Here is a 16,527-nt window from a genome sequence, read left to right on the forward strand (position 1 = left end):
ACACTCATCTACCACCCGTAAAGTATAACAAAATAATACGATAATAGAGATATCAAAATAATACAACTAAACTTAACCTTTACACCAAAAATATTCTCAAAGCAGAGATATAAAAATAATACAATTAATCCTAATCTTTATGTAAAGAAAATCCTCAAAACTGACCGACATTCATTTACCACCTGTACATTCATCTACGACCGGCAAACTACAACAAAATAATACAATAGTGATTACAAAGCTTCAATTTTGATGAAAATAATTCTTGTGTGAGCAAAAATTTTGACCCTAAAGAATGACTTGAATAAAAACAAAGAAATATATATATACACACACGTTGAATTCTATTATGTTGACAAAAACAGAGAAAAAGTTGAGGGTTAGAAAATTAAGCATCCACCAATCTAGACATGCAACCGAATTAAGTTAGATGGGCATCAATTATATTTTTCCAATAAGTAAATTGATTTCTTCGGTAGTTTAACCTGCATCTCAGTATTTATAGAAGTATTTCCTTAATAGAGTCCTATTTTAGAAGTATTTTTTTATCCTATTTTAAGAGTATTTTTCTAATTGATCAGTACAAGGAAAAATATTAATTGATTCTCCTTCCATATATTCTAGGAGTCCCATATATTTTAGGAGTCTATTTAATATAATTAAATAATAATTAAAGAAAATAATGAAAAGACAGTTTTGTTAAAGAAAAGTCTTTTTAATGAAGGACAAAAAGTTCAAATCACTTTTGTAAGGTCTTCATACTTTTAATATATTATAAATATAGATTATAGATTATAAATATAAATATAGACTTTATGTGATTAGCATTTATATGACTTAATAGTATCATATTCTTTAGCATTATCAATATGCAAAATTATATATTTTACATAATTCAAGTTTAATGAACTTCTTGTTATTTTTTGAATTTAGTAAAACTTTTATTTTTTAATAAGAACTTCAAACACATGTTCAAACTAAAGTATGAACAATGAACTGAATTTGTAATTCTATAGTGATAACTTTTAATTTTTAATAATAAGTTCAACTTAACTTATGAATAATCAAATGAAGTTCGAACTATTTTCTGAAAAAATAGCTAAATCAAACGTTTAGAAAGAGATGAAGATTGAAATATTCAGGTCCACCGAATTCATAATGTGCCCTTAAGGAAATTATTTCTCTCAAATATCCAAGGTTATGTAATATATACTCTCAGGGTAAAATGAATCACTTCGACAGAATAACAGTACCTCAAATTTTGTCGAACTACGAACATACTCAACGATAGCAAATCACACTTGAGTTTTTTCAAGAAAGAGGAGTTGCTTTTTACTTCAAAATTTTATGTATGTATCTAAAGAAAAAATTAGATATTTATGGCCATTAAAGTGTTGCTTCATGAAGAGAAGCAATGGTCTAGAAAGGTGCACCTTTTCATACAGGTGTAACTCTTCAGAAAAGGTGCAACTCTTCAAAAAAAAAAATCACAAAGATCATAACCATTCAAACTGAAAAAATTCTTATTCAAATTATATTCTTTCTCTTGACGTCTTTTCGAAAAAATACTTATTTACTTTTTCATTCACACCTAAACACCTAACAATTCCTGTATACACGTCTCAATATTTATCATTCAATCATTCATATAAATCAATTATATCACCCTACTCCCTCCTCCATCTTCAAATACACGATCCTAAATTAGACTTGTAGAAAATTAAATTATAGTAACTTGATTAACATTTTTGAACTACTATGTGGAGGTTAGGATCATTATTAAATCCAGAGTAGGCCACATCAAGAAGCACACCTTTAGCTTTCACAACTTTAGTATTATTTTCTTCATTGATGAATCATTCTCTTTATATCAAAATGATTAAAAGGATATTGTATGTTAATTAATGAATGCATTATTGAACTAAACTATGACGACAATATCGTGATTAATTGAAATTAGACTACGTAAATCACATGATCTCAATCTTTAAAACCTCTTTATATATAGGAGAGGATGCTTAAGTTATCCTAATTTCTAAATACAGTCTACTTAAAACCTTGCCTACTACCAACCACAATTGTTTCTTAGTTTTTAAGCAACACCACCTCCTTTTCTTCTTTCTCACTTTTATTAGTTCAAGAAAGTAATCAAAATAAAATTTTAGATGCTTCATTTAAATAGTTTTAAAATTATTTATTATTTTTTTTTGATTTTTTTTTTTACAGAGCTATGGTCACTTATTTCCTCTAAATTATTCTCTATTTTTCTTTGTTGAGATAAATAATGTTTCTTCTCTTTTTTCCCATTTTGGCTTGACCTTGATATCATCGTTACCTCCAAAGTAAAAGGTAGTTAATGTATTTCTTAAAATTAAGGGGGGTGTATGTTAAATTAGTAAATTACGAAATTGACTGTACAGAGAGCCTTTAGGTACAACTTCCAAATAGGAAAGTACAACAGTAGAACGTTGAAAGATCTTTTTCTTTATTACCTGTAAAGAAATCAAGAAAATCTCCATTTTTGAAGCACACCCTTTGTAAGAAAACTCAAAAGGGTGTCTGAAAAAATGGTAAAAGAGGAGCTCTTGATAGAAGAACAAGAAGAAAGGCAACTGGGTTCAGTAAAGGTCCCGCTGTGTGTGGGGTTCAGGGAAGGACCGGTTCTATTAGAAGAAGAAGGTGCAGTAAAGCTCCCGCTATGCAGGGGTTCTGGGGAGGGACTATTGGAAGAAGAAGAAGGAGGAAAATGGAATGTTGAAGAGGAGAAGAAGAGGAGAAAATGCAAGAATGTAATTGAAGAAATAGCGGAGAAGTTGAAGAGTGAAGTGGTGGAAGAGGTAGTTAAGATTGAAGCAGCTAAAGATATTAGGAAATTGGTGAGGAAATCATCTTCTTCCGGCAAGACTCGTTCACGGTTTGCTGCTGCTGGTGTTATTCCGCCCTTGGTTCATATGCTTCACCCTTCTTCTTCTTCTTCTTCTTCTCTTCTTGCTCGTGAAGCTGCTTTATTAGCCCTCCTAAATCTTGCCTCCCGTAATGAACGGTTAGTACTCTTCAACTCTTCCTTTTGAGAATTACATATGTGTGGTCTGGATATTTGTTTTGTGAATGAAAGTTGTTCAAAAATTCTGTGGGTTACTTTGAAAATGGTGATTTCTTCTTCTCCAGATTAATTAAATGGTGAGTCTTGAAATATTTACTACTATATAACTGAGAACTGAGAAGTAAAGTTGTCTCCATATGACTATAGGTCACGGGTTTTAGCCGTGGAAGCAGCTACTAATACTTGCATTAGGTTAGACTGTCTACATCGCGCCTCTTGGGATGAGGCCCTTCCCCAGACCCTGTTAATGTCGGATGCTTTGTACGCTTGCCTGCCCTTATTAGAAATGACAAGGAAAGGGTGCTATTGGCAGTTTCCCTTCTCCAATTTTCATTTAACAAGAAGCTAAATGATGAAAATGGTGGATTTAATGTAGAGTCATAACAATTCCATTTTAACAAACAACAATCCTTTTAGATGTAGGAAGCTTTAAATTAAGGCTTTGGTGTAATGGAATGGATCTTGTATACAAGAAGCTTGTCAGATATAGAGACCAGCTGTAAAGGTCTCCAGTGTGTACATCAGCTCTAAACAGAAAGAGCTAGTTGAAATGATGAATGTTAGTTCTGAGAGAATAATCAGGGATAATATGTCAGAAATTTGATGTTAAGTATGATTACCTTACTTAGGTATGGGTTATTGTCACCTAGATGTCATGATGACGTTGGCTATTTAGTTTCACTTGCAAAATAGGGTAAAGAGTTGGCTATAAGTCTCTTCTCAGGAAAAAAAAGAGTTGGCTACAAGACTGGGACGGGGGCATGGAGTTCTTTTGTATATGAACTAGGTTAGCCATGCTGACGCTAATACTCATATCTGAAGAAAGATGATATGGAAAAGACTAGGGACTTTTAGGCCAAAGAGGATATTCCAGTTCCTTCAAAATGGGATGCACCATTGATATTTGATTCATTGAGTTTTTATCTTTAGATGAACATTTCAATGTTTCATCTTCTCATTGGTGTTTTCAAAGGTCTAAATGAAGTGTGTCACAACTGTGAGATGCACTTGAAATGCCTGGGGCAGCAATGAGGTGCACATGCCTAACTGATAGGTCATGAGCGCAGAAAAGTCTTGCTCCTCACAAGCATAAACTTGGGTCCAGAAGATCAGGACGTTGCTGGAGGTTTCTTAGTTGCTTCCAGATGGGAAGGGAGCTGGGAACTATGAGAAGAAAAGGAACAAGGCACTTGTACAGGGTTAGCACTTAGCAGATAACAAGAACTATATGAGATGATTTCTAAAGCATATCAGTGACCTTGAGTTCCTGTGCCCACAGGAAAGCTGTGATAGGGAAGGAAGAAGTGGCTTTCGCTGCCGCTGCCGCTGCCGCTGCCGCTGCCACCTCCAGTGTATGCCTCAGGTCACCATTCAATGGTCGTGCATCTCAATTGTGGGATGTGAACCAAGGACCTTGTCTCTCTGCAAAGCAGCAATGTAAAATTGTAAAATACTCATAGAAAAACTTAAACCTAGAAGCCTAAGTTTTATGACTAATGAGATATTGGGCCTAGCTGAGACTCTAGTTTGCCCTTTAGAAGTCATTTTCTGTTCACCGAAAAAGATTCCAAACAGAAAAAAATGCATTTAGAAGTCGTACTCAATGCTAAAATTTTGCTCGTCAATTCCTGTTTGGCTTTGAGTGATGTCTTCTCTTTCCCTTTATCAAGCAAGTCACACCTATCACCTTTGATCCCATCTTGATAACTGGACTGAATGTCTCATCATAGTCTATCCTCTATTGCTATTGCTGGTTGTGGCGTTTGGCTACCACGCGAGTTTTGTATTGATCAATAGTCCGATCAGACTTTGACTTTCTCTTGTATGACCACTTGCGAGCTGATGCACATATTTAGAAATCAAAATTTAGCAGGAAAATGGGATGAAGCCCACCAGAAAGCTTTTTGACAAAATAAAGGAATTCCTCCATTCTAGTGCCTGCAAGGTCAGGAAGCCTTTATTACTATACATGCTAGTCACTGAAACCACTGGCTTAATACGCAGAAACAAAAGTTTTCACATTTAATGTGCAACAACAACAACAACAAACCCAGTGTATTCCCACCTAGTGGGCTCTGGGGGGGGTAAGATGTACGCAATCCATACCTCTACCTCTGAAGAAGTAGAAAGACTGTTTCCGATAGACCCCCGGCTCAAGGCACGAGATACCACACAAACACATAGTAAAGCACAGAAGCAGATTACATAACATAAATACGACACCCATAAGTAATATAAAACAGAGGAAAGCAGAGGAAAGCACACAGATTCGTAATAAAACATGGAACACGGAACACGAAATCATAACAGGAATAAAACCCCCACCAAGTAATTCCCTACACTAGCGACCCAAACTGGCCCTAGTTCTCTGCCGTAATTCGCGTCCTTCAGACCTTCCTATCTAGGGTCATGTCCTCGGTGAGCTGTAACTGTTCCATGTCCCGCCTAATCACCTCACCCCAGTACTTCTTCGGCCTACCCCTACCCCGCCTAAAACCATCCAACGCTAGCCTCTCACACCTACGGACCGGGGCATCCATGCCCCTCCTCTTCACGTGTCCGAACCATCTCAATCGTGCTTCCCGCATCTTGCACTCCACTGAAGTCACACCAACCTTCTCCCGGATAGTCTCATTCCGAACTCTATCCCCTCTAGTCAGCCTACACATCCAGCGCAACATCCGCATTTCTGCCACCTTCATTTTTTGGATGTGGGAGTTCTTAACTGGCCAACACTCCGCTCCATACAACAAGGCCGGACGGACTACCACCCTGTAGAATTTGCCTTTAAGCTTGGGCGGCACCTTCTTATCACACAGCACCCCCGACGCGAGCTTCCACTTCATTCATCCTGCCCCAATACGGTGCGAAACATCCTCGTCAATCTCACCGTTACTCTGGATAACGGACCCAAGATACTTGAAATTATCCCTCTTACATACCTCCTGTGCTTCCAGCTTCACTACTACCTCATTCTCCCGCCTCACGTCATTAAACTTGCATTCCACATACTCTGTCTTGCTTCTGCTCACCCTGAACCCTTTAGACTCAAGAGTTTGCCTCCACACCTCTAATTTGTCATTCACACCCCCTCGGGTCTCATCTATCAGAACTACATCGTCTGCAAAAAGCATACACCACGGCACCTCCCCTTGGATACGCCGCGTCAACACATCCATCACCAACGCAAACAAAAAGGGACTAAGAGTAGATCCCTGATGCAATCCTGTCAGGACAATGAAATGCTCTGAGTCCGTTCTAATTGATATTTTTGTCAAAAAGTCATGATCAAGGGCTTCTTGCTGTGATAGTTAAGTTCTTGCACCTTTGCATCTCACTTGAAGATGTCATCCTGTTTCTATAATATCCGACTCTTGGTCAGGGCAGATTACATCTTCTTCCTATTTTTGTGGTTCTATGGAAAAAAAGAAAAAAAAAATCGTGTTTCCTGAAACAAGTATCTACCTTTCACCCAAGTTAGGCATGTAAATAAACTTCTCACAGGCTGTAACTTTACAATATGTACATGGCTCAATCATCTTTATATGCATCGTCTCCTGAGCTGTCTATTGACACAAGGGAGGAAGCTTTTCTATCCCTCCAGGTTGTGACATGAATGGATGATGGGATTGTTGTTTTGACATTTAATTCTCATTTTTAAGTCCTCCCTTAGATTCTGTCTTTCCATTGTGTAAAGTTCTTTGTCTTGTTTTAATTATTTTGTGTTCTCCTGGTGTTTCCAATTTTTTCTTCACCCTGTTTGTTATGGTAATTGGTGCCTTTCCTTAAGAGTTTTCTTGATATTGGTACAGTTAAAATGTCGTAGCTCCCCAAAGAATGATCAAACATTGACACAATCTGACACTTGATTCTCTGGTTTCATTCCCATAAACCTGGTTAAATCGCTTGTTTTCCATGAATGTTGCTTTGGATCTCGACTTTAGTCTCCTTAAGTTCTGGAGTAAAGATGGATGATTATACAGAATAGAGGATAGTTGGTGTGCTCACATGATCATATTTTATTCTCATATGTTTCTCTTTCCTGTGCTCATGTAAGCAAGATTTCTTCATTTCACCTAAGCATGGTTTTCTGCCAACAACAGTCTTGTTTAGGAACAGTTTTTTAGTATCCTAGACATATATGATACATCTTCATTGTTCTTTTTGTTCCCCCCCCTGTTTTTTTAATAATTTTTGATTCAACGATAATCAACTTATCTCCTTATATTCCTTTCAAACTTATCAGAAACAAGATAAGGATCGTTGCGTCTGGTGCCATCCCTCCACTTGTGGAGCTTCTCAAGTTCCAGCATGACAATTTGAAAGAACTAGCAACTGCTGCTATTTTGACATTGTCAGCTGCTGCAACCAACAAACCAACAATAGCTGCATCCGGAGTTGGACCTCTTCTGGTGCAGATCCTGAGTTCAGGAACTGTTCAAGGAAGAGTTGATTCCGTCACAGCCCTCCACAATCTCTCCACAAGCAAAGAAGATCCCAAGCTGGTTCTTGATGCTAGATCGGTTTTTCCACTAATGAATCTCCTCAAAGACTGCAAGAAGTATTCCAAGTTTGCAGAGAAAACCACAGCCCTCTTGGAAATCCTCTCTAATTCTGAGGAGGGAAGAGATGCAATTACAAATGCAGAGGGTGGTATACTGACTCTAGTGGAGACTGTTGAAGATGGGTCACTCGTCAGCACAGAGCACGCTGTTGGAGCTTTGCTGTCATTGTGTCAGAGCAGCCGAGACAAGTACAGGGAACTCATTCTCAAAGAAGGCGCCATTCCAGGCCTTTTACGACTAACTGCAGAGGGCACACCTCAAGCTCAGGAAAGAGCTAGAGCACTTTTGGACTTACTTCGAGACTCTCCTGCTGAAAATAGATTCTCATCGTCCACATTGGAAAGAATAGTGTATGACTTTGCTGCGCAAGTAGATGGAACAGATAAAGCTGCTGAAACAGCCAAGAGATTGTTGCAAGACATGGTTCACAGAAGTATGGAGTTGAGCATGAGTCATTTACAGTTGCGGGCTTCATCTTGTACCCCTTCAAAGGTGCAGTCTGTATAATAGTTATATAGTATACAGCTAAGAGAAAAGAAGCTATGTAAATGGACTATATTAGCTCTTCTTCCTCTGCCTGATTTTATGTGGAAAGGCCCGAGTTGCATAGACCATATAACTGGAAGCTGGTAGCTAGTAGATAGTATTACATGCTGGCGGTAACACCAGTGGCCTTGTTAAGGTGATTTTCTTGACCTTAATTAGCATTGTACATTTCTAATTTAATCACTCATTTGTAAAGTTTGCAAGTTCTTGCACATTGCCATTTCGCATATGTTACATCTATCATTATTTTGTGCAAAAGAAAATTCATTGTACCTAGGTCTTTGTCATTTGGCATTATACAGTTTCTTCCTAAATCTTGACTTTGCTTTGTTATTCAATTTTCTACCAATGAAGACTTCATTGGTAAAAAAGGGGGTTTAATCTGGTGCACTAAAGATTTCATTATCTGCGGGGGTTTCATGTAACTATGGTCAAAATCTTCTTGAAAAACTTAAAAGATAAAAATTGTACTTGAGATAATTTGCCAGTACTTCTATATGTAGTGAAATTTGCGAATTTGGTAGAACTCAATAATTTGATGTAAATGTTATTATTTGTAGTATAACCAAACTTGTAACTTAAGCTCGAACACTGCATTTGTTCTAAAAGATCTATTTAATATACCATTCTCTTTTCAAAAACCATTTGTTATCAATAGTCGCGTGAAGAGCATTATCATTTTGCAAATGTTTGTTGTGTAAGAAAAAACAGAATTCTACACCGTGAGTCCGTCCATAATGGATAAAACTAATAAATAACCACTCTTTAGATTGGTGATGAGAAGTTAACCAACAATTACACTAATAACAGATTTAGTGTAGTCCTATTAATTGAGTGTGAAGATCGTAGTGTATACGTAAATAATACTATAGTCAGATACAACAAACAACTGATAGTACTAGAAATCGAAAAACAAGAAAGGATAAGAGTAATGATATGAAAAATAGTATGAAAAGAAATTTTACAATGCTACATACTAGCCCTCTATCCCGATCCATATCATCTATAATCTCCTATCCAAGATCATGTCTTTGGTAAGCTAAAAATATGTTACGTTCTATCTAATCATCTATTTTGATACTTCTTTGTCTTACCTCTACCTCTCTTGAAAGTGTTCACAACTAACCTCTCACACTTCTATACTGCAGCATTCGTACATCTCATCTTCACATGCTCAAACCATCTCAATCCCATTCCCGCATCTTGTCTATACTGAAGTCACTCCTACCTTGCCCTAGATATCTCTATTTCTAGTCCTATCGCTCCTAATAAGTCCACATATCCATCTCAACACCTTCATCTCGCAAATTTAATCTTCTAAACTAGAAAGTGCTTGTCTAACCTAACACTCCGCTCCAAATTAGTGTTTTTAAAAGGCATTTTTGAAATGAGCCACGAGGAGGAGAGTAGTAAAAACACATTGGGACGGGCTAAAAACACATCGAGGCTATTTGTGGGCACAAAAGTATTGTGAGGATAAGCCCCTTAGTATGGGTATACGTTTAGGCGTCAGGCGAGTTTTTGTTTTGAAACGTAAATCCAGAAAATCTCTCCAAATTAAAATTAAAATTGCAAAATAAGTAAGTTAATACCAAAAGACACAAAATTCAACTTGTTATTAAACTTTAGGAAGTTTTTAAAAAATTAGAGATCAAAAAATTTTTATTTTTGCCCTAATTTTTATTCTCTCTTCGTCTTTCAACGGATAAAGGAAAAAAAATTAATCAATATGAAAAAAGAGTTTAAAGTTACGACACCTCCTATAACTACATCACCAAGACCGACTAACAGAATAGTGGCCAGAGCAGTAGATTCCATAGCCGCGGTTCTTCCTCCATCAAAAGGCTCTGAGCCTGTTATGTAGTTAGGCTACGAGATTGATTCTCTGATGATAGAAAGAGAGAGGATAGAAGATCACGCTTACAAGCAACCTTTTTCATCGTCTTTTGCTGACCCTAGTTCTATCAAACCAGCTTCTTCAATCCTGGTGTGAACTTTTTCCTGCCTTCTTACCCAAGAGCTCTGATTCTACTTAAATAAAAGCAGCTCTTATTCCTTACTCTTTCGAGTAAGCATTTTGAAATTTTCTTAAACATCTGCTTCATCACTTGCTATGATGTTTTTGATTGTAGGTTCCTTCTTTGTTTTATTTTTTATTTTTGATATTTTAAGGTTAATTTATAAATTTTTGCTCATGTGAAAAATTTTGATGACCATTTCTGATTTTTTTTTAATTCAATTATGACCGAAAATCATTTTCATCTCTCAACTTTGCTTTAAAATTTAAACTTCCTCCTCAACTTTGAACAATAATCAATTTTTTCCTTTTATCCTAATAAAATCTTTAATATACCTATTGCGCCCTTCATTATCAACTTCTTCTTTTTTCCTTCTTTAAAAATCTTGATATTTTCATTTTAACAATTCATACAATAATTATTTTCATAAAAACATAAACATTATCTTTTAGGCCAAAGAAGTGAGAAATACTAATTAAGTATGTAAGCTAATGATATTCTGTAATAAAGAAAATTAGCATAATTAATATTTTTTTATTAATAATAATTAAAGCTCTAATATTTATCTATACAAGTGAAAATAAAAATTAATAATAACTATATAAATATACTTCGATGCAGGATACAAAAAAATTAACTAAATTAAGGTAAGATTTTTAAAGAGTGCATTCATTTAGATTTTAAATTATTTTAAACTATAATTTATGTAATACTCCATTAATGACAATCAAAACTTGTTTATTTATATAGACAATAGACAATATCCCTATCATTTCATGTTACTTACCCCTCATACTAAAAATAATTGTATTCAATTACTTGTCTAATTTATTAAATCAAGGAAATATTTTAATATTATTTTTATATTTTAAATAACTACCTAGAGTAGTAGTAGTCAAATTTAAAGTTTCAAAACACTATTAATAGAGTAAAGACATAAAGTGACCAATAAAGTTGTTTGAGATTTGCGAAAAGACATTTAAACTTTACGGATGACCTATTACCCCACAAAAGTGATATAGACCGTTATAAGTAGACCATTTGAACGATTTGTCATCAACCTTGGGATTATTTTAGGCGCGTGTGGGTCAGTTTTTAATTTAATTAATCAATTAAATTAAATCATCAATCTAGGGCAGGTTTAACCCGACCCAACCTTTCACCTATCATCCATATCCGATATTTCTCTCTTTTTTATAATTTTTTTTTTCAATTTCTCACTTTACTCTCTTAATTTTTCTCTCTCTTTTCTCTATCGATTGAGCTTGAATGGTGGATTAACAGTGTAGTGTACGTAATTTAGAGATTTGGTTGGTCGATTTCATGAAGAATTGAAGATTGTCAAGTTATGTTTTTCGTATTTAATTAATCTTTGTTAAAGATTGTATTGTTCATGTATTTTTGAATGTTTGGGGGGAAATACATTTGTAGTCCTTATTTTAGTGGAAATCTTGTTAGTATCTATTCATCTTCTTAAGCAGTGCTATCTATTTGGTGCTTGTTGCTGTTAGGGTTTTGTAGTATTTTATTGTGTTAGACAAATACATGTATATATACTTGTTACAACTAGGGTTTTATAGAAAACACATTAATGTTTGTCTCGATATGGGATTATGTTTGGCTATTATGATTTTGTTCATATTATGTTAGGACTATTCCCATTTAGGACTTTGTTACTGATTTTGTGAATGTTAAAATGTGTGTTTACTGAGTTTGTATCCTTTTTACATGATTATATAGTATTGTTAGACTTTTGTGGTTTCTCTTTAAGTTTGGATTGTTGAGATTTATAATTTTTTTTAATAATTTTTTGCGTTTGAAATGTGTTTGTTACATACTTTTTCAAGAATTTGTCTACGTCTTTTGTTTTGATAACTTTAAGATGGTATCATGGGGGCCAAATTGAATTTGATTCCCCACTTGATTATTGTTGGGACTGTGACTGAGTTCCTAGATAGGAATATTGATATGATATCTTATTTTGAGTCAAGAGACTACATAAAGTATTTAGGATATACAATAGAGTGTGACTTTTTATTAAGTGAGATGAATTTTTGATAGAAATCAAACGTGATTGATTATTTGTGACATTGTCAGCAAGTTAAAAAATGGGAATGGATTTGAGATGTGTGTTTCTCATGGGGTGAATGGATCTTATCAGGCCCCACTTGAATTGGAGTTTGTCCCCAATTCAAGGGATAATGGGGTAGTGAGAAATCTGTAAACCCTCTTAATGAGCTTGATGCTTTCAACCCTAATATTAAGCCTCCTTCTACTTTTTTTTCTTCCAATTATTCTGTTGAAACTTTAAATCATTTTGCTGACACTTTCAACCCTCTTGATAAGCCTCCTCATTATTTTGTACCTTCTAACACTCTTGATACTACAATAAATAAGGATTCAAGTGATGATGGTTTAGAAGAAAATTCAGAAGGGGATACTAGTGACGAAAGTGAAAGTGACAATGATGTCCATCAAGAGTACGCTGGTATAAGAGAAAACAAAAGGCATTTCAATAGGTCAAAAAGGAGAAGTAGAGGTACAACTTCTGAGCAGAATTGTGTTGGTGAAAAAAATCCAGACATTGGTTATGATGAGACAAATGTTAGTATTAGGGATAGCCTAGTGGGTAAGCTAGGAGGTGATAAACCTTACTATCTAAGTGATGAAGCTCCTAACTTTGAATTAGATAGTGAAGTAGGTTGGGGAGATGGTGAAGAGGTTGATCAAGCAGTGCATAAATTCGTGAGAAGGAAGAAAAAACAAAATAAAGTTATTTCTGATGGGACTTGTGAAAAAGTTATTTGGAAGTTAAGATTGATTTTTCTAAGTGTAAGAAAATTTAGGCTAGCAGTGATGAAAAATGCAATTCAAGAAAAGGTTCAAATTGAAGAGTATGTTAATGAGCCTGGCAGAGTTAAAGTGAGGTGCTGTAAAGAGACTTCTGCCGGGTGATGTGTGATAGTAAGGATAAAATTAGTGGAAATTTTATTGTTAAAGATACAATTCTATTCATATTTGTTTGACATTAACTTTTTACTATCTTTGTAACTCGAAGTATTTGGCTAGTAAATACAAAGACAGAATAACTCAACAATCAAATATCAAAATTATCCAATTACAAGAGAATATTAGAACGGAGCTGGATATCCAGTTGGTAAGAAAACTGTGACAAGATCTAGGTATAAAGTGATACAAGAGATTATGGGTGATCACATTATGGAGTACGATAGAATTTTTTATTACACGAATGAGATTTGGAGGAGTAATCCAGGTAGCACTTATGTTGTTAAGGTTGGAGAAGCTGATGAATCTAGACAGTTAACATTTAAAGGGTTTTATATGTGTTTTTATGCTTTAAATAAAACATTCTTTGAAGGTGCTAGAAGGTTGATTTGGTTTGGATGAATGTTTCCTCAAAGGTGTATGCAAAGGTCAGTTGTTGGTGGCTGTTTGCGGGGATGGAAACAACCAAATGCTGCCTATTTCTTGGACAGTTGTTGAGGTTAAGAATTAGTTTTCTTGGGCATGGTTTCTTCATTGATGAATGACCTTGAGTTTTAATAAGGTCATCAATTAAGTATCATTACTGATATGCAAAAGGTATGACTATTCTTAAAAAGTGTTGGTTAATATTTTTTCTTTAGTTCTGCAAATTAATATGTTATCTTTCTTTACAAGGTACTAAGAATTCCTGTTAAAAAACTATTGTCACTGGCTGAACACTGAAATGCTAGATATGTTCTTGCCAATTGGTGCAAGGACAGAAAAGGAATAGAAAGAAGAAAACTATTTTGGAGGATTGCAAAATCCATATTTGAAGCTGAATTAAAGAAATATATAGAAGAAATGAACAACATGGGAAGGGTTTGTTTGGATACTTTTCTATGGTACAACTTGGAGACATGGTGTAAAAGGTACTTTGAAGAGAATAGCAAATATGACATTATGGACAATAAAATAATAGAGAATTTTAATGCATTGATATTTTCTACAAGGTTCAAAACAATCATTACAATGCTTGAGGAGATTAGTGTGAAGATGATGAAAAGAATTGCTGAGTTGAGGCGGTTTTCAAACACTTGAATCACTGACATTTCTCCTATGACACTGAAGATTCTCCAAGAAAATACTAATAAGTCAATGCAGTGCAACTTGTCTTGAAATGGAAAAAGAATTTTGAAATTGAGCACAAGGGTTTCACACACTGTGGACATTATGAGTAGGAGTTATAGTTGCAGAGCTTGGAAGCTTAAGGGCATTCCTTGTCGTTATAGTGTTGTTGCCTTTCATTACAAAAAACATGAGCTCATAAATTTTGTGCTATCACAAGGATACCAACCTTCACACGTATATCTATTTTATTCAGCCAATGAACAATATAAAAATATGACCAACATCAAATAATTCAATTGTGAAGCCACCAAAGGTTAAGAAGATGCCTATAAGACCAAGAAAAGTTAGAATGAAGGAGACTAATGAAAGCAAGAAAACTAGAAAGCTTAGAAGTATGGTGCTGTTATAACTTGCAACAAATATGGTACACAGGAACACAATAAAAGAGAATGTCCTACAAGATATTAATCTAATCCAAGTCAGTCGGTTTGAACATCTTCTCAGGCACTAGTAGTTTTGTTTGTCATTATCTAATGTATATTTATTTAAGTAAAAAGACTAATAGTTCAATAAACAGGTTGGAGCTTCTACTAGCAAAGGAAAAGGCAGGGCAAGGGGCAGTGTTTTAAGTCAGTCAGTTGCAACTTCTTCTCAGACATAGGTATATTTATTAGTTTGTAATTATCATAATATCTTAAATATATGCATTAATATTTTAATAATCAGGTCACCATAAATATTGAACGTGGTAGAGAAAGGGTAAAATTTCAATTGTATCAAGTGTTTTAACTGTTACAACTATTTCAAGTCAATCAGATGAAATTTTTGCACCCACACAGGTAATTTATATAATTGTTTATAAAAAATACATATATATTCTAACATTTAAGTCTCAATAAATAGGCTAGTATAAGTGATAGACAAAGAGGAATAAGTAGAGGAAGGGAAAGTGGCAGAGAAAGATGGATGCCTCAAGAAAGACATGACAATAAATGCATAGGTAGAGGAAGAAAAATGACTCAAGAAAATCAAACCAGTTCTGGCAGTGGAAGGGACATATGAAGGGGATGTCTTCTCAAAGACCAGGGCATGAACATACAAGTGAAGGACATACAAGACCTTTTAAAAGGCCAAGAATAGTAGGAATTAGAATATACCAAGCTAAATATAGATTTACCACTCTTAATATAAGTATTGAGTATTGTTTTACTTGAGTTATTCATATTTATTTCTTTTTAGTCATTGTTTTGACTATGCAGCCTGGATTGCCAAGCACAAGGGTCGCTAACACTGGTGCAAGAGTAACAAATAGAGTTGATATAGTAACTCGTGATATTGGCTACACATCAAGGAAAAAATTTAAATGAAAGATGAAATCAGCCATAACCAAAGAAAACTTCAAAAAATGAGGTCTGAAAAAGTTATACAAACTAGGTCAGTAATTGCTACTAATAATCAAAGCAAAACTAGTTCAAGTAGAAAGACTCGTGTGTCATAGAAATAGGGAAAAATCGATTTAGCTGATGTGATATTTTTGGTAGATTTGTGGTGTTGTTAATGTTGTCCCAAACAATTATGATTTTTATATTTTAGTGATGTTCTTGATATCATTTTGATTCTATTGTTTAGTTGAAACTATGCTTTGTTATCTCTATTTTGTTAGGTATACCATTTTGATTCTATTGTTTAGTTGAAACTATGCTTTGTTATCTCTATTTTGTTAGGTACCTTTAGGTATCAGCTTATGTTTTGTAAGGTAGCAAACAAAACAAGGCTAAGTTTTTGGTTGTAGTTCTCATTTTGAAATTAAACATTGATTGTATTGGAATGAAGTTCCCATCTTGTGTCATTGTGGTTGCCTTTTTACTTTAAATTATTGTATTTGTAGTTGAATATGTATGAATAACAGATTTTGATTGCTCTCAACTAGAATACCACAGTATATTAATACAAAATAGGTTGGATAAGCCTAATACAATGTGATAAAAAATATGTTGCATAACCTTTTCTTACAAAATCAATAAAAATTTCATCTTGTTAAAGACATTACTATTCCGACAAAGAGAAAGCAACAAAAATAGTAACCAAACTATAACATGTAAAGTTGAACAAGAGAAAAACTATGGCAATTTCAGTTGCACACAACTACATTTGCAATCTTTTACTTTCTTGATAATTC

General features: G+C 34.6%; 1 protein-coding gene across 1 annotated transcript; it reads left to right on the plus strand.

Annotated features, from left to right (window-relative positions):
* Positions 1–2,043: 2,043 nt before the first annotated feature.
* LOC107878082 (U-box domain-containing protein 4) lies at positions 2,044–8,528 on the plus strand. The gene is made up of 2 exons (XM_016724959.2): positions 2,044–3,043; positions 7,350–8,528. Exons 1-2 carry the CDS (start codon positions 2,568–2,570, stop codon positions 8,173–8,175), a joined length of 1,302 nt encoding a protein of 433 aa, XP_016580445.2. The 5' UTR covers positions 2,044–2,567; the 3' UTR covers positions 8,176–8,528.
* Positions 8,529–16,527: the final 7,999 nt, after the last annotated feature.

The sequence above is a fragment of the Capsicum annuum genome, chromosome 7, assembly GCF_002878395.1.
Source record: "Capsicum annuum cultivar UCD-10X-F1 chromosome 7, UCD10Xv1.1, whole genome shotgun sequence".
Taxonomy (NCBI): Eukaryota; Viridiplantae; Streptophyta; class Magnoliopsida; order Solanales; family Solanaceae; genus Capsicum; species Capsicum annuum.